At 28.8% G+C, this 25,318-nt stretch overlaps 1 protein-coding gene and 1 long non-coding RNA gene across 3 annotated transcripts in view; one reads left to right on the top strand and one right to left on the bottom strand.

Annotated features, from left to right (window-relative positions):
* LOC107446426 (uncharacterized) overlaps positions 1 to 25,318 on the top strand; it is a 58,013-nt gene that overhangs the window by 19,096 nt on the left and 13,599 nt on the right. For both annotated transcript variants that reach the window (XR_011638141.2, XM_016061065.4), the window contains exons 2-3: positions 132 to 250; positions 4,595 to 4,766. Coding sequence is in view for 1 of the 2 variants with exons in the window: in XM_016061065.4 (XP_015916551.1) it covers positions 132 to 250; positions 4,595 to 4,766 (291 nt within the window). In the remaining variant the exon portion in view is untranslated. The remainder of the gene's footprint in view (positions 1 to 131; positions 251 to 4,594; positions 4,767 to 25,318) is intronic.
* LOC147801866 (uncharacterized) lies at positions 39 to 21,292 on the bottom strand. The gene is made up of 2 exons (XR_015430235.1): positions 20,479 to 21,292; positions 39 to 1,591 (listed from the first exon to the last, which is right to left on the bottom strand). It is a non-coding gene; the product is annotated as an uncharacterized LOC147801866 (long non-coding RNA).

Genomic DNA, 25,318 nt, shown 5'->3' with positions numbered 1-25,318 from the left:
CCATAATCAATTACTATATATGTCTCTCTCCTTTCCCCTTTTTCTAGCTAGATATTTTTTCTTATGGCCACTATCACCCTTGAAGGTGACTACTGCCTTTCTTTATTGAAATAAATTTTGTTAATTTGTAGGATCAGTCTTTGTACATCAAGAAGTATACACTATATGCCTCAACAGAGAGCAATTGAAGTTGTCAAATATTTCAATCCTTTCATGTTTCATTTGCACAATTTAAATGCCAGCTATAAAGGTAAGCATAAAGGTTTTATTTTATGTATATTAAAATCAATCTATATTAAAGCCTTAAAAATAATCACACACGAACCACTTTGAATTTTACTAAAATTCAATACATTTTACTTAATAACTTTAGGTACAGTATGTATGAGTAATTTATTATAGATCTCAGTACTGGTTTATTCATGATAAGTGAGTTATCTAAATAGTTGATAGGGAAATGTTCTCTAAAAAGATTAGATTTAAAAAAAAAAATATTTTTGAAGTTTTGTTACATAGCTGAAAGTTCTTACTTATTTTTAAATTTTCTCCTTTCTTGAATGACTGAATTAATTTTTATTTACTGAATTTTGTAATTTTTTTGAGTGCAAGTGTTTAGGAGGATAATCTTTTACGTCTTTTAATAATATTCAATTATCAAGAAATCCTGAATCGTCATAATATTATGTTAACATAACTTTTTCTATTTTTGTGATAACACTCTTGCTTAAGCCTGTAGCTGCCAGGTAGACCTGAGACTCAATTAACTTCTTCATTTGTCCTATTTTGAAGCTTGTTATAGATACAGCATTGTTTTAGCCACACTTTATTGCTATGTCTACCTCTTCACACCTTCCAATTACTTCCTCACTAATTCAGACAGAGGCAACCTGTAGAAAGTTGAGCACTTTTTGGTAAAATAGTTTAATGAGGACCAATATCGCTCACCCTTGGTCCATACGCAGGCGGATCAAAGTGGTCACCCACCCGCTTACTGACTGCATCCAGTGATGCTTTACTTTGGTGTTCTACTGGGAACCATGTTTTTACGATCGGTTCTTTGTGAGACTAGTTGAAAGACAAAAAGCGATATGCACTCAGCTAGAAGAAAGTAGTTAGAATAAAAAGTACAAACAAAAATATTAAATGAAGGAAACTTTTACACAAGAAAAATTTCATAACATAAAATAAAGAACGGAAAAGTGCTTGCTAGTGAAAGTCAGAACAAATCATGGAAAATACCATCTAAAACAAGGTACGTAGGTACTTTATTAACGTCACACCAGAGCTGCATTATGGGCTATTGGTGACAGTCAGGGAAACATCCTTGAGGATAACCCGAAGACATGCCATCGCAATTTTGGTCCTCTGCAGAGGGGATGGCTCCCCTGCTTTGGTAACCGAACGACGTGCGCACGAAGTAGAGCACTTTACAGTAGAACAATTTCATGAGGACCAATACCGCACACCCTCGGTCCCTACACAGGCTGATCAAAGTGCTCACCCACACACACACTGACCGCTGCCAATGATGCTTGACTTCGGTATTCTACTGGGAACCACGTCTTTATAATCAGTCGACTGCGGGACCCATCTAAAAAAAAGAAAAAAAGTTAGTGATCTGTAGTCCCTATAAAGCATTTAGAAATAATCTAGCTTTAGGCAGAATTAAAAGTTAATTTTTTACATGCACCCAAATTAGTTCTAGTTCCTAGCAATAAAGTCCATATTAATTGTATTGATGAAAAAACAAAAAAGAGTTATCAGTTTCTTTACAAATGATTGTAAATCAAGTCAGTCTCTCAGTTCTAATCTTAAGAAATTACTCTATTTTACTAAATGAAGCTGGAAAAACAAAGATGCAAAATTAAAGTATCTCTTTTGTATCTAAAAGGTATTTAAAATCTGCTTTTGGGATCAATATCTTATTTGAGTCCAAAGAAAAAACTTAATGATCAATTCTAGATCTGGAAGATGCATAATAATGAAATAAAAAACAGCTATGGAGAATAGGTGTTTCAACCCCAAGAAAAAGATATTTCAATGGTGATACTTATGAAAATAAGAAATTTCATGGACTGATATTTTCATTTATAGTAAAAAAAAATTGCCAAATACAGTTCAAAATTTCATTCATGTCATGCCTATCATGCGGATAAATATTTTTTGGAAAAGTTATTTTCTTCAAATTTTATTATTTCATGTCTTAAAATTAAGTTTTTTTGATTTTTTTGTTCAACTACAATTTCTGACTCAACAATTACTCAACAACTACAATTTCTGAAATTATGCAACATTTATTTGATATTAGTCATATTGCTCAGTTATTCTAAATTCATGTCAATTTTTTGTCATGGCTGTCATAGCATATTTTTATTTTATTAATAAAAATATTTTTCACCTAAAGAAAATATTTTGCAATATTTTTTAACTGACAAGTGTATAAACTACTTTGATTTTGACATTTGTAAAAATATCTTTGTATTAATTATATAAAATTAGGCAAATAAGTTACCCGTCACACCTGGAATTTTCCAAAAGTTAAATTTCAAATATAGATCAAAAAGTTATCAATGAAAAAATATACTATGCCACCCCTACTGAAGGTTATCCACTAAATTCAGTTTTTTTTCTAACTAAAGGAAGAGAAATAAATCAGAAGTAAATAGATCACACTCATTTAATTTTGCATTTATTAGAAATCAGAATCGGTTACTGCTCTTCTAGGTAACGCCATATGGGATTGTTTGGAAAGTAATTTCATTTGAAATTTTGATAACGATTTTCTTATATTAAATAAATATTTTATTGAATTATATATTATCCATTCTGGTCCAATACCTTTTGCATTTTTCTGGCTATAACATGATTTCATGCTCATAAAAGTTTTGTTCTTTGTGGGCAAAAAACTGATCTAGGTGATTTTTGATCTCATTTGAAGTAAATGTTTTATCATAAATAAACCAGAAGAAGAGATCAGAACATTGTTGCAGATAACCCATTTCTGATCCCCAGTGATAATGCACTTCAAAAATTGATAATTTTCTTGACGTTAGAAAAGCAAATCACAAACATCAACATGACGGCACAAACTTCTTTCCGTAGAAACAAAAAAAAAAAAAACCATATATAAAGCTTTGAGATTTAAACCTAGGCGATTTAAATGATCATAAGCGGTCGAGTCTAAAAAATTTAATCTCTCAGCCATCTCAGGAGTCGTTTGCATTAATTAATGCTTTTATTGCATCTTCAGCAGCTGTCCTTCCAGCATCTTTAACATCAAAATTTTGCAAACCAGTTGTGGTACTGGTTTTGTGTCAATACATCTTCTTCATACACATTGGTTATTTTTTTTTCTTGCTTTAACTGTTTTTACCTTTTCAATAGTAAAAAAGTAAAATATGCTGACAATGAAACTTTTCATTTTCTATATATGAAAGGGCACTAACCAAAAACAATCAAACTTTTTCATAAGCAAGCCTTGCTATATCAGCTGTTAAAATATATAATGATTTTGCGGCTTAAGTGTGAAGTTGGCTGTGAAACAAGTATAATTAAATTCTCTGTTGGGAAATGAAACTAAATTACCTTCCAAACAACCCAATACTGTCTTTTCTTGAATTCTCACCCGAAGTTCATCATTTCAGAATTTTCCTCTAAAATTTTATGGATCTCATGGGCTTGAAGTTTTGCCAAAGTTGTGTCCCATTATTTCAAATTTACATAAAAAAATATGACATCACATGCAAATATGAACCCTGCTTAATATAGCTCGTTGGATCAAATGTTTTATTATTTCATTGGTACAAAATTATAGGAAACCAAACTGCTGGAAAAATATGGTCCATACTTATTTGTAATTCCATTACAATTCCCTGGCATATTTTCTCTGCAAATTTCAGAATTGTTAATTGGACATAACTATCTCCAGAATCACCTCTTCTAGTTCTGACTCTCTTGGCTGCCCTTTGTGTTCCACAGGATAGGCTATGAACTTTAATCACTTGACAGCTGCCAAACCCTGAGCAGCTTTACTAATTCTTTGATTATTGACAACTTTCACATTAAGGCTGCATTGTGCAGTACTGTTAGAAAGAAAGTGGCTGATAAGGCCGGCTACTTGATGTTGGAATAGTAAGCAAATTGGTTCAATTTTAGAGCATGGATGAAAAGTTCACTTGCTATTAATTGCCAACGGCAAAATATTTTCTGTGAAGAAATGTCCAAAAGTGGCAGGTTATACATTTAATCAATTATAAGGCCTATGATATCTTAACAAGTACCCATTTTCTTTCCTTATCAATTTTAGCATAAAAACTTTTGGTAGTCCTCTGTTCACCACAATTTCAGTTCCAATATTTAGTTTCTTATTTGATAAATTTTGCAACAACTACATGCAATATGGTTTTCTAAAAGTTAGACTGAAGTTCTTATAAAAATATTTCCTGGAGAAATGGTATTTAGGACTTAAGTTTCAAATTTTCAAGGGTTGTATTAGTTGATTTGTACAAAATTGTAAAATGATATTTATCTTGTGTGTTATTTGTTCTGTGTAAGCATTAACCCTATCATAAATATCATACATTTTCCCCTTTAGGTATTAAATGCACCATTTGTTCTAAAACCAACTGCTTTATTGTTCCTCTGTGGAATGTTCCAATATATGATCTCTTTAAACTCCTGCATCAAGTTAATTTGTCTAATATTAATAGATCTATCAGTGATTTTACTGTTAAGAATAAATGTGGAAATTCAAGTGATCTCTTTTTGTATCCTTTCTGTTACAAGTTTTTATGTACATAATTTATTTATGAATTTTGAATCAAGAAATTTAAGTATTTTATAAATTAATAAATATACAGGATTAGGAAAAATGTATAACCATATTTTAATTTTTGAATTTATATTGTTTGAAACCATTAAACAAATTATAATATATAGTATGCAGAATTAAAGAAAATTACATAAATTTTTTTAAATCCTCAAATTACACCATTGTCTGAGGGCTATTAGTTTTCTTTTAAAAGGTGACCATCAAATTGCTCTACACTAGATTCCCAGCTATTGCGGAAGCACCGAAAATCTTGTCTGTAATCAAGTTTGTCCCACGTATTTTGCACTTTCACATTGTCATTGGTTCTTAATGCTGTACAGATGCATTCTTGCAGTGTTTTTGACATTGGTGGTTTCTAAACAGCGTGAAAAGTATCTGGAACAAATTTGATTATAGATTAGATGTTTGACAAAATTTATGACTGGAAAGAAAACTTTGTCTATTATCCTTTAAATTTGTTATAATTTTTTATAATATGTGTAATAGTTTTAATCAGCGACATATTATACAAGACAAATCACACACACCAAAATAGTTCCAAAGAGCAATGCGCCATTACTACACTCCACTCGTGGTGTTAGTAGATGGTGTAGCCCTAGTTTTCGTGGAATTTTCCTATTCTTAACATGGCAATCAAAGACTTGGACTCTTTAATTTCTTCATTTAAATAATAAGTCAATACTATTTGAGCTGATTGTTCTAAGATGTATTCTGCCAACAGTATGTTTTTTCTTAAAATACTTTATAAAGATTTATTTTTTTTTCTTCAGAAAATGAAAGAAATTTAGAGTTAACTAAATTCGTGTCTACAAACCTGGGTTGGGGGCTCAACCCCCAGCGGTGACATGGGACCATATTTTTCGCACTTTATCTTTTAAGGCATTATAAACTTGTAAATCAACTACTAAACACTTATTTACATTTATATAGTTTGTTTTTTATTTCAGATTTATTAAATTATATATTTTATTATATACTTTTAATTTAAATTTTGCTATAAAAAATTATAAAAATCTGTTTTACATAAGTTAATGTTTAATTAAACATTTTTATATGTTTATAATTCAGTACATATGATACATTATAACTTCGCATAGACAGCGTATGTCTATGCTAAGATTGTAGCATCTTATTTTCAATTTTAAAGGAAGAAAATTTCTATTCTAGTTTTCTTTGCAATATAAAAAATTTAGGTGTAAAGCTTTACTGAAATTTTTTTGTTTTTAAAAATTTTCAATTTTGGAAAAAATCTGTTCTAATCAATTGAAGAAAAATATCAATTTCTAAACTTATAATAAGTAGAAATTTTAACTATTTAGCTAATTTTTACTATTTTTTAAGTTAAAAATGGAATTATTAAAATTGAAATTGTATTCAGTTTTTTATTTTTAAAATTATTTTAATTTTAGGAGCATATTATGTTTATATATGTATCAAACTAAAAATAATTTTTACTTATAAACATACATATGTGAAATAAATCTTTATTTTTGCATAATTAATTTGTTTAGTATAGCAATAAAATTAATATGTAAAGTTAATATTTTAGAATTTATTATTATTTTAAATAAAAACAAAATTTTATTAAATAAAAATAAAGTCTTTTCATTACTCTGTGCAAATAGTACTTAGGGAAAACATGCTAGTCGTACTAAAAGCTAGTTTTTCTATTCAAAATTAGAAGTTTCGTATACTTCTTGATTGTAATTGAAGAATTCAGTCAGCTTATAAACTCGAATTCTGTTTGCTAATATGCTTCTATTTATGTGTTAAGTGAGGAATAAATAAAAAAAAGTATCATTGTTGAAGTCAGCTAGATTGAAAAATATCATAACCTATTTTGATGTCAGAAGAAACTTCAATTATTAATAATAATCAATTATTTATTTATATTACTTATTTATTTATTATTTATGTAATAAATAGTAATTATATTTTCAAGTGTTACAATGAAGTTTTTAAGTAGTTAAATCTTTTGATTTGAAGATTTAATAACAGAGAGTAATTTCTTTTATATTCAATCATAAAAAATGTATTTTACTATTTCTACTTTGAAAAAAAATTTTTTTTTAATATTTTGTTCCGTTTCTTTTAATAAAAAAAGAAAAATATTTAAAGACGTGTGAGTCACATCATAAGAAGAAAATTTTATTTACCACACTCTTTGAAGGAAAAACAAGAAACTTTTATGTCCCATATATCTCACTAGATAACATCATTAGATGCAGTCCTTATCATGTCAAACTAACAAACATTTTAAAACCCAAACTGGTGACTTATTGCTCCAATGATGGTACCAAACTTCACTTTTCCTTAGGAAGTTATGCCACTGTTTTTCAGACTGAGGTCCATGCCATTATCTTGTGCTGTAAGATATGCTTAGACAGGGGATATCAAAATATGCCTATCCACATCTGTTCCGACAGTTAGGCTGCTCTCCTATCACTATCAAGGTGTAAATTCACCTCTTTACTAGTGTGAGAGTGCTTCTCTTGTCCTCTGTGATTTTTCTACTCATAACAAGGTATTGGGTACCTGGACATATGGGTATTCTTGGAAATGAGCTAGCTGATGAAGCAGCATGAGCTGGCTCCATTGCAATTTTTTGGGGCCCTGAACTAGCCTTGGGAATTTCTCCCACATCATTCAGGGCATCTATTTTCAAACTCTATGGCAAGATTGCCCATGAGCAATGGCGCAACACATACGGTCAGAGATAAGCTAATGAGCTGAATCATGACTGCCCCATGACTATTAACATTTTATTCAATTTTTATTAATTATTTCCTTACCTGCATTTAAATCATGACACTTAGTTGTGAAAATGACTCATTTCTTTCTTTTAAATGGAATTTTTTTAATAATTTTAAAAACACCCTCAAAGAATTTTAATTATTTGAACTTAGTTTATAACTTATTAAGGGCTAATGTAATTGGCGATCGAAATGGGCTGCAGGTGGTGTAGAGCAGAACTCTCTACCTATGGCAACACTTCACATGCTTTCCCCATTAACTTGTGGAGAGTCATAAAGGAAGGAAGTACGTTAATTTCTCTCTTGATTTTCATATAGATTAAAATCTTTTATGTTGGAAAACTATACGGAACTGAAAACAACAATAAACATAGTTCTAAAGAAAAGCATCATGGAAATTTTAAAAAATATTTTTATTAAATAAACAGGAAAAGTATTAAGAAAAGGAGAAATATTGTAGTATATTCCTATACAACTGAAAAGAGGAGGAGAGGGAGGGGAGAAGAGCCAAAAGCATGAAACCGGTCTCTCCCCAGTGTTGCGATCGCCAATGCATGTAAAGGCTAAAATTCGATTGGATTTCAAATGCCAATTTATTTCTTAAATTAGTTCTCTTTTTGGTTTTTATAATCGTTGCATTGTAGCATTTATTACAAAATAACTATTAATAAAAAAAAGTTTCTTAAATTTTACAAAAGCAGTAACTCTTAAACATATGATTAAGAAAATGAAACAAAGTTGCAGATTGACAACTTCAAATCTACTCCAATTTAAATACTTTTATGCAAAAAATATGAACTATTTAAAAAATTAAAAAGAAAGTTACTAAATGAAATAAGTTATTTTAAAGTCAGTGTTATGGTCATTGAAATTGGATTGCAATGAAATTAACAATGGGATAAAGTTTAAAATTAAAGTGTTTTTTCTCATATAAATGCAGCCCTACATTTTAATCTTTTAAATTTGAACTTGAATGTCGGATTTTGATTTGAAGATTGATTGTTACGGAAAGATTTAATTAGTCGCAAGCGATTATTTTTTTCGTATTTCTAATAAGATGGTCATATTAAGAAAAATAGATGAAAAGATGAAAAAAACAGATAAAAGAAATTGAAAGACAGTGTTCAAAATAAACATCTTTTATAAAATATAAATTTTTAATTCATAGTAAAAACTTATAATTAAAACGAAAGTTTTTTTTTTGAAAATTCCAATTTTTCAAACTTTGAAACAATTATTCATCAGTATTACTTTTTCTGAAAATTACATTTTTGGGACTAATTAATTCCTTAATTATAAAGAAGAGAGAAGTATGCTGATCTGAAGCCCACAATATATTCATCCTCTTTAAAATTTTCATACACTGATATTACAAAAATAATGCTTGCCTAAATGTAAAGAATATCATTAAAGATGAAAGTGTCTGCACTGTTCTAAACGCAACTTTTATTACGTACTCATAGAAGAACAAGCAATTAAAAGGAGTTAAAAAGAAAGTCCAGTGTTAAAATAATAGAGAAATCAGGCAAAATAAAAGGAAAAAAATAGCTAATGTTACTCGGGCTCGTGGGACACGTATCTATCTGAAAAAGGTAAATCCTATGATGGACAAAAGTACTTCAATAGATGGGGTTTGAAATAACATCATAAAAATTTTATTTTTACAATATTTTACATTTAACGCTCATTGTTTTCTTAATGCAATAATTTAATACTCCACATTTGTTTCTATATCTCGCATAACTATAATTTAGTAATTATAACTGCTAACAAAATTAAAAAAGCATTTTTTATAGAAATTTTCATTAAAAGTGAACTATTAGACAAAGTTTTTATTTACTTTTATACTTATTTTAAATAATACTCTTTTATTATTATTCATATAGCTTTAAAATCAATATACCTTACCTTATTGTAAAGTAATCAAGTGAGTTAGAAATATAGGTGATATATAGAACAATTGTTTTTATCTCAAATTCTATTCCTACTTCAGTTTCTTGGCACATATGTAAAAATATCAATCATATTTTACATTCCCTTAATTAATCCACATTTCATCTTATCTGGAATTGTGTTTGAAAATTTTTATAAAGTCGAAAGTATTTATTAAAATTAAAGAAATTGTAAATAAATTGGGACGGAAACTTTTCCATGATTTAACAGAAAATGCTCAGAGAATTTAGTATTGTTAGAAATGGATTGATTCCAATAATATCTGCAGGTAGGGAGGCAAATTATTGTTAAAAAGAAATAGTCATTGAATTGGCACAAAATAAGAGTAAATTCTTTTCTTTTTTTGGAAGGGGGCAGGGGGCGAATAATGCATTAAATAAAGTATATGCTGAATTTGTGTCAAAAGACTTACAAAGGTAAAATTTTTGGCAGTGAAATCTTTCAAGAAAGTAACCAAGGGGTGATTAAAACATAAACTGGCTTCTATTGTCAATTTAATTCAATAATAGAAAACCAATAAAAGCCTCTTCGTTTTATTAAAACTAAAGTTACTTTTAAATGCGAGTTATTTGTTATTGATTAAATAGAAGATTGACTCTAACATTCATATCATTTATTCTCCGAGTGCCATATTAAATTTCCCCTGTCCTGCATTGAATGGGACATTTGTCGATGACCTTTTTAATTTCCAGAAGTCTAAGAGTTTGATTACCCTTAGCACCATTTTTCATTTATGCATTTTAAACAAACAAGTGAAGCATTTTTACTGAGATATTTTTTCACGCTAATTTGATTGGTCCTAATTTCAAGACAATGGGTGGGACTAATAGATTAGAAACTGTAAGAGTTTCCTGAACAAAATCGTAAGTGTACCTAATTATCCATCTGTTATTGCTAACTAAATATGTGAGGCATTGTTTTCTTTATGTTATTTTAAGCTGGATTGAATGAGACTATACACGAGTTAATAAGACGAAAAGTTTAAAAGTTGCTAGCCGTTTTATGCATAAAAAGAGCTATATTTGTCATGGTTCACACCTTTTACTTTGCTATTTGAGGACTACCTGAACACGTAAGGTACATTTCCCGATCAAATTTTTTTACAGAATTGAATGAGATATAATTCGAATTGATATAAATAGTTTTGAAGTTACAAGATTTTTTTCATAATAAGTGCCACTCAAAGGTAATACATTTTGTATGTATAAAAAAATCATTTCAACTTTTGAAATACAGTGAAACCTCCGTTAAGCGGACATTCATGGGACCAAAAGCTTTGTCCGTTTATGAGAGTTGTCCGTTTACGGGAAGGGTACCCTAATTACGAAATTTAACACCGTTAATTGTTTTTAGAATATTCTCAAAGATGTAGAAATAATTAAATAATATCTAAAAGGATACTGTAAATATCTACAAGAATATTTAAACAATAAGAATGATAAAAAAGAATATATAAAGAAGTTTGATATAAATACATAATTCTGGATGTAGCTACAGATAAATAAATATAATTTTCCTATTAGCATAGATACTCAAGTTAGACATATGATACCAAATAGGAGCGTACTGTCCTCAGTCCGTTTCAATTATTAGGTTCACATCCCCTTACACCTACTTATCATTTGATAGGGAACATGGTTAATACCTTCTTGGAAAATAAACCTCCCATGATTCACAGAAAAAAAAGTAATGCATACCAGTAAGTCGTGAGGACCTATGGAGATGATTATTCACAATTGATCAGCTATCAAGTGTCTGAATAAATGTTTCATTTATATAAACACCTCAAAAATTATACTTCTGTTCTCTTTTTTTTACCCAAGTTGTGTTAAATACAGTCTTCAAATTGATAAGAAAATTAAAGAAATTTTCAATGGGGAAGAAGCATTGAGAGAAGTCATTTCAACTTGAGGGGTCTCATAACCTGTGTGGTCCAGATGAAAAGATCAAAAGATGCCGATGTCAGAATTATTTCAGGAGTGCAGTACCATTTTCTCTCCTTTCTTTACAAAGATAAGGCAAGGTGACAGGAGAAAGATTGATTTTTCGGTGGTGAAATAACTTAACAATATTTTTAGTTATGGATAAGGCAAAAAGTTTTATTTACATGCTTTAAAAATGGTGTAAAGTTGCATTTTTTTAGCTTGCAATTTATTTAGGAAAAGTAGTGTCCGGTTTGTAGAAATAAAAAACAAGGTTTCAGGATCAAAATGACTGTCCGTGTCCGGTTACGGGAGTGTCAGCTTTGGGGAGAATGTACGTATTGGTTTATTCATAGAAGATTCCCAGGGAATTAAAAATATGTCCGTATTGAGAGGCGTCCGTTTTGCAGGAGTGTCCATAACAGGAGGTTTCACTGTATATACCTTTTTAAATTTGGTTTTGATCTTATTTGATTGAGCAAAAAAATATATCGGAAACAGTACCTCACTTGTCTGTATATCAATGTAAGATATGTAAATAAGTACAAGTATAAAAATATGCTTTTTGTACATAAAACGCTTGAAACTTTTAAACCATTAGTCTGATCGTCTTGGGATTGGTCTCATATAATTTAGCATGGTAAATAACATCGTAAAATTTACATTATGGGTTCAGATAGTTCTTGGATATAAATTTTTATTGTACGGGTAAGTCGTGTTAAAAGAAGTACTATTTATTCATAAAAACTCTTGCACCTTTTGAACTACTTGTTCTATTAACTCATGTATAGTCTCATTTCCGTAAAAGCATATATAGGAATTAATTTTTCGTAAAAGAATGCATAGGAAGCAATGTCTTACTTCTTTAAATAGCAATATCAGATACGTAAATAGGTACAAGTACAAATTTGTACTTTTTATGCCCAAAATCCTTATAACTTCTAAACTATTATTCCGTTCGCCTCCTGGGATCGATTTTATTCAATTCAATGGAAAAACATATGTTAGAAAATATGCCTCACCAGCCTGTAATTTAATTCTCCCACTGAAACAAGGGGCGTACAGAAGAAAGTAGGGGAGTTTTTGAGTATCATTTATAATAATATAACAGAGCTTTCTAAGAAAAAAAAAACAAAACCATAGGAATTTTTTCCGACGAAAAGGTCTAAATTTACTGCCCTATAAGGTGGAGAATCAAATTTAGTTTTAAATTTATTAACACACTCCTAAGTTTTAAATATTTAAATGCAACTAAAGTATATTTAAAATATATATAGAGAGCATAAGTATTAGTCTCCAATTTTATATTTAACTTCACTTCAATTTGTCAATTTTGAATTTCCATGTAAAAGTTATATCTACGTGCTTGGCAACACTGCATTAAGACCTGGGAACTGCAAGATGTTCCTGTAAGGTGTCTGCTGAACTTTATTTCAACATTAAGGCTTTCTTGCTAATCATGATTTAGGGATTGGGTACAATAGACCTCTGGTCGATGTGCCCTGCCCATCCTCTAAATCTAATCTAATATAAACCCAAAGTGGTGCCTCTTTCTGTACTGTACTTAGGTTTCAATGACATATTTAAAATCTAGTCATTCATTTGTGCTAATCCTGTATACACTAAAAAACTATTAATTAATGGTCATAACCTAAATAATTTTAGAAATGAGTTGCTTCTTTAGTTACATTAATAGCTGTCACATAAATAGGACAGTGGGTAAGGCACTGAATTGCCATTGTTCTTTTGGCAGTTTTATATGTAAGTGGTTACAGTTAATAAAAATTTTTATTGCCTATTATTCTTCAATTTTTTATTTTAGAAATTCAAACTAATAAATAACAATAAGAATTTAAACTTTATATTTATTGTGTAATATATATTTTAGAAAAAAATGTGTAAGTAAGGAAACTTTGACTCTTTTAAGGTCTGTTAATGTTAAGTTATTTGCTTAAAATTTTGAGGACAATTTTAGAATGTCATTTGACATAATATTTACTGTTATGCATGTTATTTTAGAAAATTATTATTATTGGTTTAAATAGTTATAATTATAACTAATACTCAGAGTTCGATTACTTTTGCATTTTCAGACATTTTTTCTCTTTCAGGGCATTTGAAAGCTTTTTTAAGTTTTTTGGGTACTCTTTTTTTTTTCTTCATGATTTCTTTGAATTTTTTTATTATTTTCAGGTATGCACCAATCACATCAATCAGTGTTTTCATTGCAGAGAAAATATGGGTGAGAATTTCTCACCCTTTCTCAAAAACAGGGTGAGATTTCTAAAAATTAAAAAACAAAAACGTAAAGAGACATGAAAAAAATCATTTCTTTAATTATAATACATTTTTAATATCTTCTAATTTTTAAAGCATTGAATATTTTTGCTGCACAGGGGCGCCCATATGTTTGAATTTAGGGGGGGGCTCATGAAAGAAAACGACAAATAGCTTGATGAATTAAAAAATTAATGAAAGGAAATTTTATCTATTTAAATATTTTTAATTTAATTCGCTGAATAATTAATTAATTTCACTTTTAATTATACATGATTAATCAAATACGCATATGTTTCATTATTAATTACAATAACACATTGGTTGTAACTTTTTAAATACACTAAATGGATAATGTAAAAACTTATCAAAGAGTTATAATTTAACAACATTATTAGTGATATAATCTTTAATCGGGGGTATAAAACGAGTGTTTCACAGAGAATCAAGACCAAAATTCACAACATTTATCAATGACCTAGAAATAAAATAAATATAAACATTAAATACCGCTTGATTAGTTAAAATAATATTTCAATTTAACAGCATAGTACAAATTTCGAAATTTCAAAACTTGCATGAAACGTTCTTCGGTTCTACATCATATGTTATGCTACTACGATTAAAAGCAAATAACTTTACAAAAAATTATAAAATAAAAATTTTTATTTCTAGCTTTTTTTTTATCACAAAGAGTATGTTATCATTATTTACAAATATATTGCAGAAAGAAATGGAATTTAATCAACTATTGCAGAATATATTCTATTGCAGAACTTTTTCTGAAAATGCAAATTGAACATTTCTTTTGCTTTTTGAAAACTTATCAATTGCTAATTTAACTAAATATACATCCTTTATTCTATCCTTGTGAACATTCAATAAACATAAACTACTTAAACGTTCTTGAGTCATGGTACTTCTTAGCCATGTTTTGACTCGCCTCAGAGTGCTAAATGACCTCTCTACCGTACAAGTTGTTGGAGGTATTGTTAAATAGTATATTAAAATATTTTTGATAGATGGAAAAAATTCTGTTCTTCAAAAAATTCTTCAAAACAAAAATGGATAGCTGGATAGATCTTTTGAAAAACCTAATGATATTGGGAAATTATATGTTATATACTTTAAAAATATTTAAAAAAACTTCAAGTATAAATTAAATGAAATATATTTAAAGAATTTAAGTTATTATAACAAAATATAGAGAAGACAATTAAGAAAAATATCATAAACATAAGCAACGCAAAAGCTAAAATCCGATAAAAATGAAATCGAAAAAAATATTTACAATTAATAAAATAATAAATCTGAAAGATTTGTGGTACTTTCAAAATTTATTACATAGTTTTTATGAAGACTTATTATTGTATTAATGAGTAAACAAAAATAAACAAAACAAAAACAAAAAGTCCCATTTAGCTTAAAAATATTTGAAAAATAACAAGGACTGAAGAATAAAAATTATTATAGAGAAAAAAATCCGAAGAAAATAATATTTTAAAAAATAACTAACAAAAAATTAAAGTAAACTACGAAGTTTGAAAATTAAAATGTGAGGAAAATGCATTTCTATAATACCTGACTAAATATAGAAAGTAAATAAAGCCAGACAAAAATCAAATTACTACGCCATGTATACTGACAAAAAATGCATTAAACTATGTCTGACGCACAAAAAGAGGAATAAATTAAAAGATTATCGAGCAACCTTAGAATCGCACTGTTAATAATTGAAAATTACAAATCGCAAACATGAGAAGGCTCTGACTAAATTGTTGGGACCATTTTTTTTTCCAGATTGCGGCTATCCTATCCCCATTATTTTAAGAAATCTGCATACGTTGAAAGAAAAATGTTTATTCAAAACGTTTTTGTGGGGACAATTTCTTGACTACTTTTACACTACTCTAATTATTTCGCATACTCAAAGTTAGGCTCTCGAACCATTCAAGTTGAGTCTTGCGAAAATCCGAGTTTGATCTAAGAGCTTTGTTTATTTATTTGCTTATATTATTTATTTATTTGCTCAATACATTGTTCGATTTTGGTGTAAAATGGAAAGCTTTAGCCTCTCGCTCGTTCACTTACATAAATAACGCGAATCGAGATTATTTGAAGTGCACTGCACAGAATCACAAATTAAAAGGGCGTGCGAGATATTACGCGAAAGAGCTCTTTAATAACGTTTATTCTTGAACGAAATAATAATTTGTGTTTGGTGCGTTTTAGCCGCTTCTGTATATATTCCGTAAATTTTAACATTTAACTGACCAATTAGAATGTAAAAATTCTGTTATCTTTGTTTTTATCACTTTTAGTAAAAAATGCGATGCGATAATATAACTGAACAATGTTTTAAACTTTTTTTTAAGAATTGGGTGTAAATGTCGGCTATGAATTTTTGTTTGCTTCTTCGAAATGAACTATTGTTACAATTTATATTCTCTTAATTAAGATTCCTCAAAATTGTCAGGAAATCGCATGAACAATCGGAACTTAAGGCGAGGATTTTCATTTCGAGCGATCCAGAAAACTAATTATTAAAACAGAAATTTACACTAAATGTATTAGCTATAAAATCGACGATGGCTCCTAATTTTTAGTTTGCCCAGGGACTTCTTTTTTCTCTTTCAGTCGAAATCTTAAAAGAAATTATCAATTTTTTTTCTTTGATGCATACTTCTATCATACTGATGCATGATCTTTGATGCATACTTCTTCCTTTTTGCATATTTTTAGCTTACCGAAATTATTTTTTAGAAAATAACTTGTCTTTTTTACATAAATTTTAAAACTCTAAAAATTTTACTGAAATTAACTTTTAGTTAGAAGGGAAATTAACTTTTTAATTAGAATAGATATTAATTAGACTAAAGACTAACTAGATATTAAATAGACTAACTAGATATTAATTAGACTTTAATTAGACTAAATATTATAGTTTTATTTTACGTAAACTAAATGAAAAACAAATTAGTTATAGAACTTATAAAATTGGATATGATGAATTTGAAAACTGGTGACAAAAACAACATGCGATGTGCGTTATTTATGTTAATTGATGATAAAAACAACAATCTTAACACCAAAAGAGTTCTATTGATATTGTCTATCAAGGAAAAAAAATTTAAACGAAGCTATTAAGGATATAGTCCATCAAATAAAACAAAAATATTTTGATTCAGATTATTATTATACGGTATACAGAAAGCCAAGTATAATGGACTTAACAAGTCAGATACATACTGAAAATTGTATTTCGAAGGTTTTATAACATCAAAAAATGGATTTATTTTAAAACCAAGACTTTGATGAAAGTATATCTCTGTCGATATATAATATGATTACCATATGACGTATGAGATAAAATAATAATTAAAAAAGAATAACATTTGGAGCTGATTTAATTTATAAAGTTATTACTTATAATTATTTTTTGACTTAATTTTTCAGACAATTTCAGTAAGTATCTGAATTGTTATATTGATTTTAAACTTTTATAACTGACGCATATATCACTTGCAATGAAAGCTTCAAACTTAAAATTAAATAAATAATCATAAAAAAGTCTTTAATAAAGTATCGTTAGTCAAGAAGGTAATTATAACGCAAGTCATGAAGTTTCAAGTTTATAAAACTTCTTGAATCCGTTTAATATATTGTTATAAAAAATGAAATCACTTATTGGTTTCAAATCTAAAATTTTCAACACGCGTTATAGAAATTGGATAAAATTTTAGGGTTTTATGTATCACATATGCTATTCTTTTAAAAAGTCACAATTAAAAAAGTATTCGGCAGTTGTATCTTTAACATCGAGGGAAAAATAAAATTACGTTACTTTAGTGTGTCCCAAAAATATAGCTATATTTCCTATCCAGTCCTAAAAATATAGCTATATTTTAAAAAAGATTCATTTTTGAATATTTTGCCAATTGAAACTTCTGATTAGAATGACGTGTATCTGATCAGAATATTCACGTCATCATGCAATTATATATGACAAACAATCCTGACACAGGACTATTTATTTATTTATTTATTTGAAATTCCAAAGCAAATATCATACCAGAGAAAAACGTCATACGACTTTATTCCTACGTAAAAATTTTTTTTTTAATGATTTGTCTTAACAATGAATATTATTTGCTTTCGGATTTTTAAAGAAAACAATAAAATTTTTAAAAAAAATGTGGAAAAATAAAATTTAAGCAGTTTTATGTGTAGGGTTTTTCTCATCTTGTTCCAGTTTTATTTATCAGGATTTAAATCGAAATTGGAAACGGAAAATAAAAATATTTAAATATTCAATAGATAAAGAGAAATATTCACATTTTTAAGAAATGTTAAATTACAACAGTATTGATCGGATCAATTTTTTATCCTCTATCAGCAGTACAGTAGAGAACCAATTATCCGGGATGCTCGGGACCATCGCTATCCCGGATATCTGAATTTCCCGGTTTTCTGGATTGACCAAAAAGTGTCGTTAATCTATGTTTTATCGAACCCGAAGTACAAGGAAAAAGTGTAATGCATAAAGTAAGAGAAAAAAGAAAGGTACTCCTAACTTTAAAAAGAAAAAAAAAAATGGTAGAAATATAACATTTAAAAGAATAAAAAAATTTGCAAGTTTAGACAAGAAAATCAAGTTTAAAAAATACAAAATTCTCATATTTATTTTTTAAAAATAATTACAATTCCTAAATTAAATAATATAAACAAAACCAATAATTAAATAACGCAATATATTTCATACTTAATTATACGGGGAGAAACGATAAAATAAAAGGAAAACTTATTAATCTATATAAAAACACTTGAAAATTATCGAACCGAAACGATAGTTAAAAAAGGCACTAGCATTAATATTAAAACCCGGAACAACGCAAGATCAACGGAATTCAAAAAAAATAATAATAATAAAAACCTAATGATAAAATTTATGAATAAAAAGAATTTATTTCTTGAGTGCGAAATTTATCGCGAAAAGAAAAAAAATCAAACGTAGTGGAATCAGAAAAACAAAACTGTAATCTGCTTCATAAAATAATCCTATGTTTAAATTAATAAACAATTCTCCTTTTATTTTATTTTTTTTGTTGATAAAAACAAGATTTTTAATTACAGCAGATGTGATTCCACACCAAGAACAACTTGCAATTTATACCGCACTTCCAAAGAATGAGAATTTATTCAAAAGAAAAATATTTTATTTTTATTAGTCGATGTCAAATAAATATATTTTTCTCTTTTCTTTTTCTGTTCACTGATATGCATGCAATGCATTTTCCCCACCCCCCTCGTAAATCAAGCAGAAAACGAAATCAGCATGCCACACCCCTGAGTTTGATTGACGGCCTAAAGGAAAAAATAAAACATTCCTCCCTTCCCTGCCTTCAAGGTCACGGAGGAAATGACGTTTCTCTGGGCAAACGGGGAAAAAAAATTTCCCCTTCCCTTCAACTTCAAGGATGAGTCCAATTTCCGCTTTTTTCGTTCTAGTTTAAAATGGCGGGAAAATCGAGCAAAATTTTTCCCGGTTTTCTGGTTTCCCGGTTATTTGGATACCGGATAAATGGTTCTCTACTGTATTTATAATTTCAGCATTAAAATTTAAAAAAATTAATACTTTAAATTTAAAAAAAATTATTCATGAAAAAAGCTTTCACTATGTTACTTAGCACAAAGTTATTAACACAATTTGACCATCCTATAAAATCACGATAAAAAAAAACTACAAAAATTACGCTGAAATTTTTTTCTCACCAATGCTACGGAAATAAATTGCCTCATTCTTAGAAATATATGCTTTGTTTAAAGTTTTTATTACTGAAAATAATAAAATATTATAGAAATTTTTAACGAAGCTTTTTTTAAGAATAATTTTTTTGTTGCATTTTTATTGCTAAAAATGTAAATGGTAGTTACTTTTTTTGTAAAAAATTATCATTATTTATGCAAATTATAGTTGTTCTATGAAGGTTTTTTCAAATGATTTATTTGACATGAGAGAGGGAAAAAGAGAGAAAAAATGTGTAACGGATTTGGTGTTTGAATTCTGCTCTACATAATCAGTCATATATAATGGTTATCATATAAGAAAAAAATAAAATGGTAAATTTAAAAAAGTAGAAAAGGGGGAAAAAAACACCTTTCCGAGCTGATATAATGCCTTCTCCATCATGTTATTGTTTGGAATTAGCAGTTCTTCGGTCATTTTTATTTATTTATTTTAAGTATATTAAACTACAATATACATAACTTTTGTGTAATAAAAGAAAAAGATGTGAAATTAATTTCAATAAAATAAAGACAAAGATGATCTTAAAGAACCAATATTAAAATGTATCTCCTAAAAGTCAAAGGAATGATCGAAAATACAAAATCAAATTTTTTATTTCAACGTACTTTATTTATTATTTTTTATTGACTGAGATTTTTAAAAAAAAATTAAAGGTTAATTTTTTATTTCTGAATCAAAATAAACTTGTTAAAGGCAAAAAGAATTCGAAATATTATTTTACAATTAAAAAAATAAAAAAATTCCTAACATAAATTGATAACAAAATCCATACACAATAAACAGTAAAATCATGACCTAATCCACTATATAAATGAATTTGATATACGAACATAATAAAAACATTTACTATGCGAACAACTATATAAAACAATTCTAACATTACATAATTGTTAAAGCATTAAATAATTTTATGAAATGAAAACATTTGCTTACCTCTTTCGAAATTTATTATACGTTCTATTGTTGTTCAACGAGAAGCTTCATTAAGAATTTGAATTATTGATGGATGACACGATTTAGGTTAAAAAGTACTGTTGCAACTAATTAATCAAACTGATGTAAAAAATCAAAACAAAAATCAACCAAATAATTTAAAACAATTAAACAAAATAAAAAAAAATTATGCTTTAATTTAAAATCAATAGCTTAAATTACGTAATTAAATGAGCTAAAAAAGAAAATTCAACAGAGAGCGTTAAAAGTCTCATCACAAAATGACCAGAGAAAAATGTCAAGAAGATTCTTCCCCTGTTTAGATCCCTTAAAAGCCTAAAACATATGTTTTCTCAGAAAATCTAGATAATTGCTTGTTTGAGACAATTTATGACGAGATATCCAAATAAGATATGGCTTTGTGGATATCTGACATTTTAAAAAGAGGTCAAAGGAGCAAAGGGCCATAAAAATGAAAATTAAAGAAGCAAAAGTACTTTTTCCCATAGAATAACATGAGGTGGCTGTTTTTGAGGAGTCAAATAACTGTCTTTGTGGGGGGTTTGGCCACCAGAATTATATGGTGGGTGGAAATTCCAAGGTGGGTGGAAAGGAAATTCTTGAAAGTCAAGGGATTCTTTGAAACCAATTTTTATCAGTGGGAGGATGCATTTTATTACTCTTTCCAGGGAAGGGTAAAAGAAATGAAATTATTTCAGTTTTCTAAACATTTAATATATTTTATATGCAATGCGTTTTTAAGAAGTATTTTGTTTTTAAAATTGTTTTTTTTTCTCGTTTAATTACGTATATAGAAAGTTATCATATGTAAAAAGAAGTCTTTGTCTTAAGAAAAAAACAGTTTCTTTTTTCTAAAATTACCAATTAAACTGAATTTTATTTTCACGAATGTCTAAATTTCAGAAGGGGCAAAAGACGTTATTCGCCCTTTAATAAAATTTGTGATTTTGAAAATTGCTGTAAAGTAGAAATAAATAGTACTTTTTTCTAAAATTACCAATTTAACTTAACTTTATTTTCACGAATTGCTAAATTTCAGAAAGGGCGAAGCACATTATTCGTCCCCTCAATTTAAATTCACTATTAAATAAAGTTTTTGATTTCGAAAATAACTTAAAAGTAGAAAGAATGTTTTCTTTTTCTAAAGTTATCAATTTAACTTGACATTATTTTAACGAATGGCTAAATTTCAGAAGGAGCGAAGCATATTATTCGCCGCCCTTCAATTAAATTTCAGAGGAAAATGAAATTTTATACTTTAAAAATAGTTTCACAGTAGAAGAAAATAAGACTTTTTTAAAAGTTACCAATTTAATTTGGCTTCATTCTCATGAATGTCTAAATTTCATAAGGGACTAAGCACACTATTCGCCCCCTCAATTAAATTTCAGAATAAATAGTGTTTTCTTTTTTTTAAAAAAAACAACTTTGAAGTTGAAAAAAAGTTTTTTTTTTCTAAAATTACCCATTTAACTTAACTTTATTTTCACGAATGGCACATTGTTCGCCCCCTCAACTTAAAGTCTCAGTAAAATAAAAATTTTGATTTCGAAAATAATTTTAAAGTAGAAAAAAAAATGGTTCCTTTTTTTTTTTAACTTGACCTCATAGTCACTAATGTCTAAATTTCAAAAGGGGCTAAGCACACTATTTGCTCCCTCAATTAAATATCAGAAGAAAATAATGTTTTGTTTTTTTTAAATTTAAAAAAGTTCCTTTTTTTTCTAAAACTATCAACCTAGCTTTATCTTCACGAATGGCTAATTTTAGAAGGGGCGAAGCACATCATTCGCCCCTCAATTAAATTAAATTAATTTTTTAATTCGACCCCTCAATTTAGTTGAAAAAAAAATAAGGTTTGTTTTCCCTCTAAGTTTACTAATGTATAATTTGACTTCATTTTTGTGAATGTCTAAATTTCAGAAGAGGCGAAACGAATTATTCGCCCCCTCAATTAAATTAAATTAATTTAGCTCTCGCCCTCTCAATTTAGTTGGGGAAAAAAGGCTATTTTTCTTCTAAGTTTACTAATTTAAATTGACTTCATATTTGTGAATGTCTAAATTTCAAAAGGGGCGAAACGCATTATTCGCCCTTTTATTAAATATCAGAGGAAAATAAAGTTTTCTTTTTGAAAAATAGCTCCTAAGTTGAAAAAAAGATCCTTGTCTTTATATTCATTATAACCTATTACTTTAATTTCAGAGGAAAATAGCTTCAAAGTTCAATTTAAAATGTTGTTTTTTTCTTCTAATAATTAACTTTTTTACTATTTCTTGATTGGAATTTTACTTGATTTTATTTTCTCGAATGTTTAAATTTCAGGAGGGGCGAAACATATTATTTGCCCCCTCACTAAAATTTCAGAGAAGGCGACTGACCCCCCCCCCCGCGGCTGGCACCGGCACGCCACTGGGACTCAACGATTTGCACTTCTGTTCTTGCCCAAGAATCCCCCGTAGGCTCTGGGCTCTTCTTGAGTGGGCCCGGATGAATGACAGCTCTAATCACCGGTATCATTTGATGCCTATTTGCAGTAATTCAATGCCGCAGAAAAGAGAGAGATCGACCCCTCCAAGCGCCCTTCAAGCAAGTGATAACAAAAGCAAACATGATCTTGAATTGCTTTAGAAAATTTGGATTTTGTTGACTTGAAAAGGACTTTGATTCGAAAGGCTTTATGTTCATTTTTTTCAGAAATGCCAAAATTTCATTTTGTCCTATTTCGATTGGGCTCTAGTGAAAATCTGGGGATCTAGGGGGGGGGCCTGGGCCCCTTCGGCCCTCCCCTATGGGCGCCCATGTTGCTGCATCATCGTATGGAAAATGTTCTATATCTACTTTTTCATCAGCTATTCTAATTAGTTAACTCAAATGCGTATTTGTTTCGTTTTGATCGTTTCTACCCACATTTGTTTCATTTTTATTTGTCCGTTTCGGAGTAGAAGATATTGCCTTTACAAGGTATTTGTCCATCTTGCATTAATGCGCAAAAAATTTGAACGTCTTACATGAAGAAACCTTACCTACAGTAAACACGTGGTTGCAGAGAAATGCGTTCTGAGAGAGGTTCGGAGGGATGGTGTTCTGTAGTTCTTAAAGATTCTGAACAATACTGGCAAACAGGGAAGCTAGATAATGGGGCAGATGTTGAAAATAATGAAAGATCCAGGAAGAAAAGTGAAACGGATTTCATTCTAATTGGCGCAATGAGAAATTTTTTTCAAAAGGCGAGAAATTCGCGAATTTTGAAATTGGTTTATAGAATGCGCGAATTTCTCGCGGTAATAATTTTTTAATGCGAGAAAAGAAAAAAATATGCGAGATTCTCGCGTTCTCGCGCTGTAGTGAAAACACTGCATCAATAGACATTGGAAAAGCTTCTCCTGGTATAAAAATTTACTTTCAGACAAGAGATGCTCATTTACATTCGAAATATCAAAAAACATTTAATAATTAAATATAATTCTGATATCTAGTAATATTGGAAGTTTTTATGGTCATTAAAGTTTCTATATAAATAAAAAAATTTCATGAGTCAATATATTTTCCTTTTTTTTGTTATTTTAGCATTTATCATTTATTTCAATCTTTATTGAATGCAGAACATGTATTGCATTGGTTTATATATTTTAACATGAATGGAAGTAATTTAAAGAGGGAATCATTGCTTCAATTTTATATTTTTACTTACCGTATTTTTCGGCGGAAGAGCCGCGGCGCTATCGAAAAAAAAGTTTTTTTTCCTACATGCGGCGCTTCCGATGCAGCGGCGCTTCCAACGAAATATTTTTTTAGTAGCAAAAAAATTTGTCAAGGAAAGTTATTTAAGATGAAATAATTTTCTGAGAGAAGGACTATTAAAAAAAATTAATAACGAAGTCGACGAAATATTCGCCTGTATCGCGATCTGCTGCAGAACATCGCCAATTCTTAGCAAACTTTCGGCAGCAGCCTGTAAGAAAATAAACAAACGAAATAATAATTTTAAAAAAACATCGCATAAGGAGAAAATTTGAAAGGTATGCATCTTGTATCCACCCCCAGCTTAAGGAAAAATCGCAAGCTAGAAATCTATTTAGCGCCTTGGCAATTATAATTTGAGCGAACAGAAAAGGAAGAATAGGACCCTAAATCCGACACTCACGGGACTGACGAAATGCCGAACTTCGGATCTCTTTCGGAAATTCCAATATGGCCCTCTCCAACTTCCATTTCTTTATTTTGTTCATTGGAAATGCAAGTGTTTTTACTTCTCACTTTATTTTAAACTGCTTTAGAAACAGATGTTTCCTCTGACACAGATTTATTTTTTTTTTCAAGCTTCTTTTTTATTTTTAAAAGATAAAATAAAGTAAGTTACAGTTACTTCAACAGAATAAAATTCCAAATAAAAAGAATATAGCAGATTTTTCTTGTCTTATCAATATAAATTTCTTAAAAAAAAAAAAAAAAAAAAAAAAAGATTAGATCAGATTAAGTGCCGAATTTTGGAATGCTGGATTAGGGGTCCCATACCCTTTTCTTTTCCCCAACCCCTTTTAAATATAACTGATTGATTCCTCCTAAACAGCTCCAATAGAAATGACACGTGGAGGAGGTGGGATACACCCCTCTGTTAAACATTTTCTTCTCTCTTTCTAAGTTGAGTTACATTGGGTTATTTCCATTGAAGGAGAGGGCATTCTACCCACTAAAATTCCACCCTCAAAGATTGTGAAAGTGAAACTTATTTCCCCTTCGCTCATTCTTTCAGAATTTTTTTGGGGCCTGCTTAGTTATTTCTTATTCTTGTTATTATTAGTTATTTCGTTATTAT

This window comes from Parasteatoda tepidariorum, chromosome 11 (assembly GCF_982258835.1).
Source record: "Parasteatoda tepidariorum strain Cologne lab strain chromosome 11, Ptep-v5.0, whole genome shotgun sequence".
In the NCBI taxonomy this organism is placed as follows: Eukaryota; Metazoa; Arthropoda; class Arachnida; order Araneae; family Theridiidae; genus Parasteatoda; species Parasteatoda tepidariorum.
The sequence above is the reverse complement of the archived record's forward strand: the minus strand, read 5'-3'. Positions and strand labels throughout refer to the sequence as shown.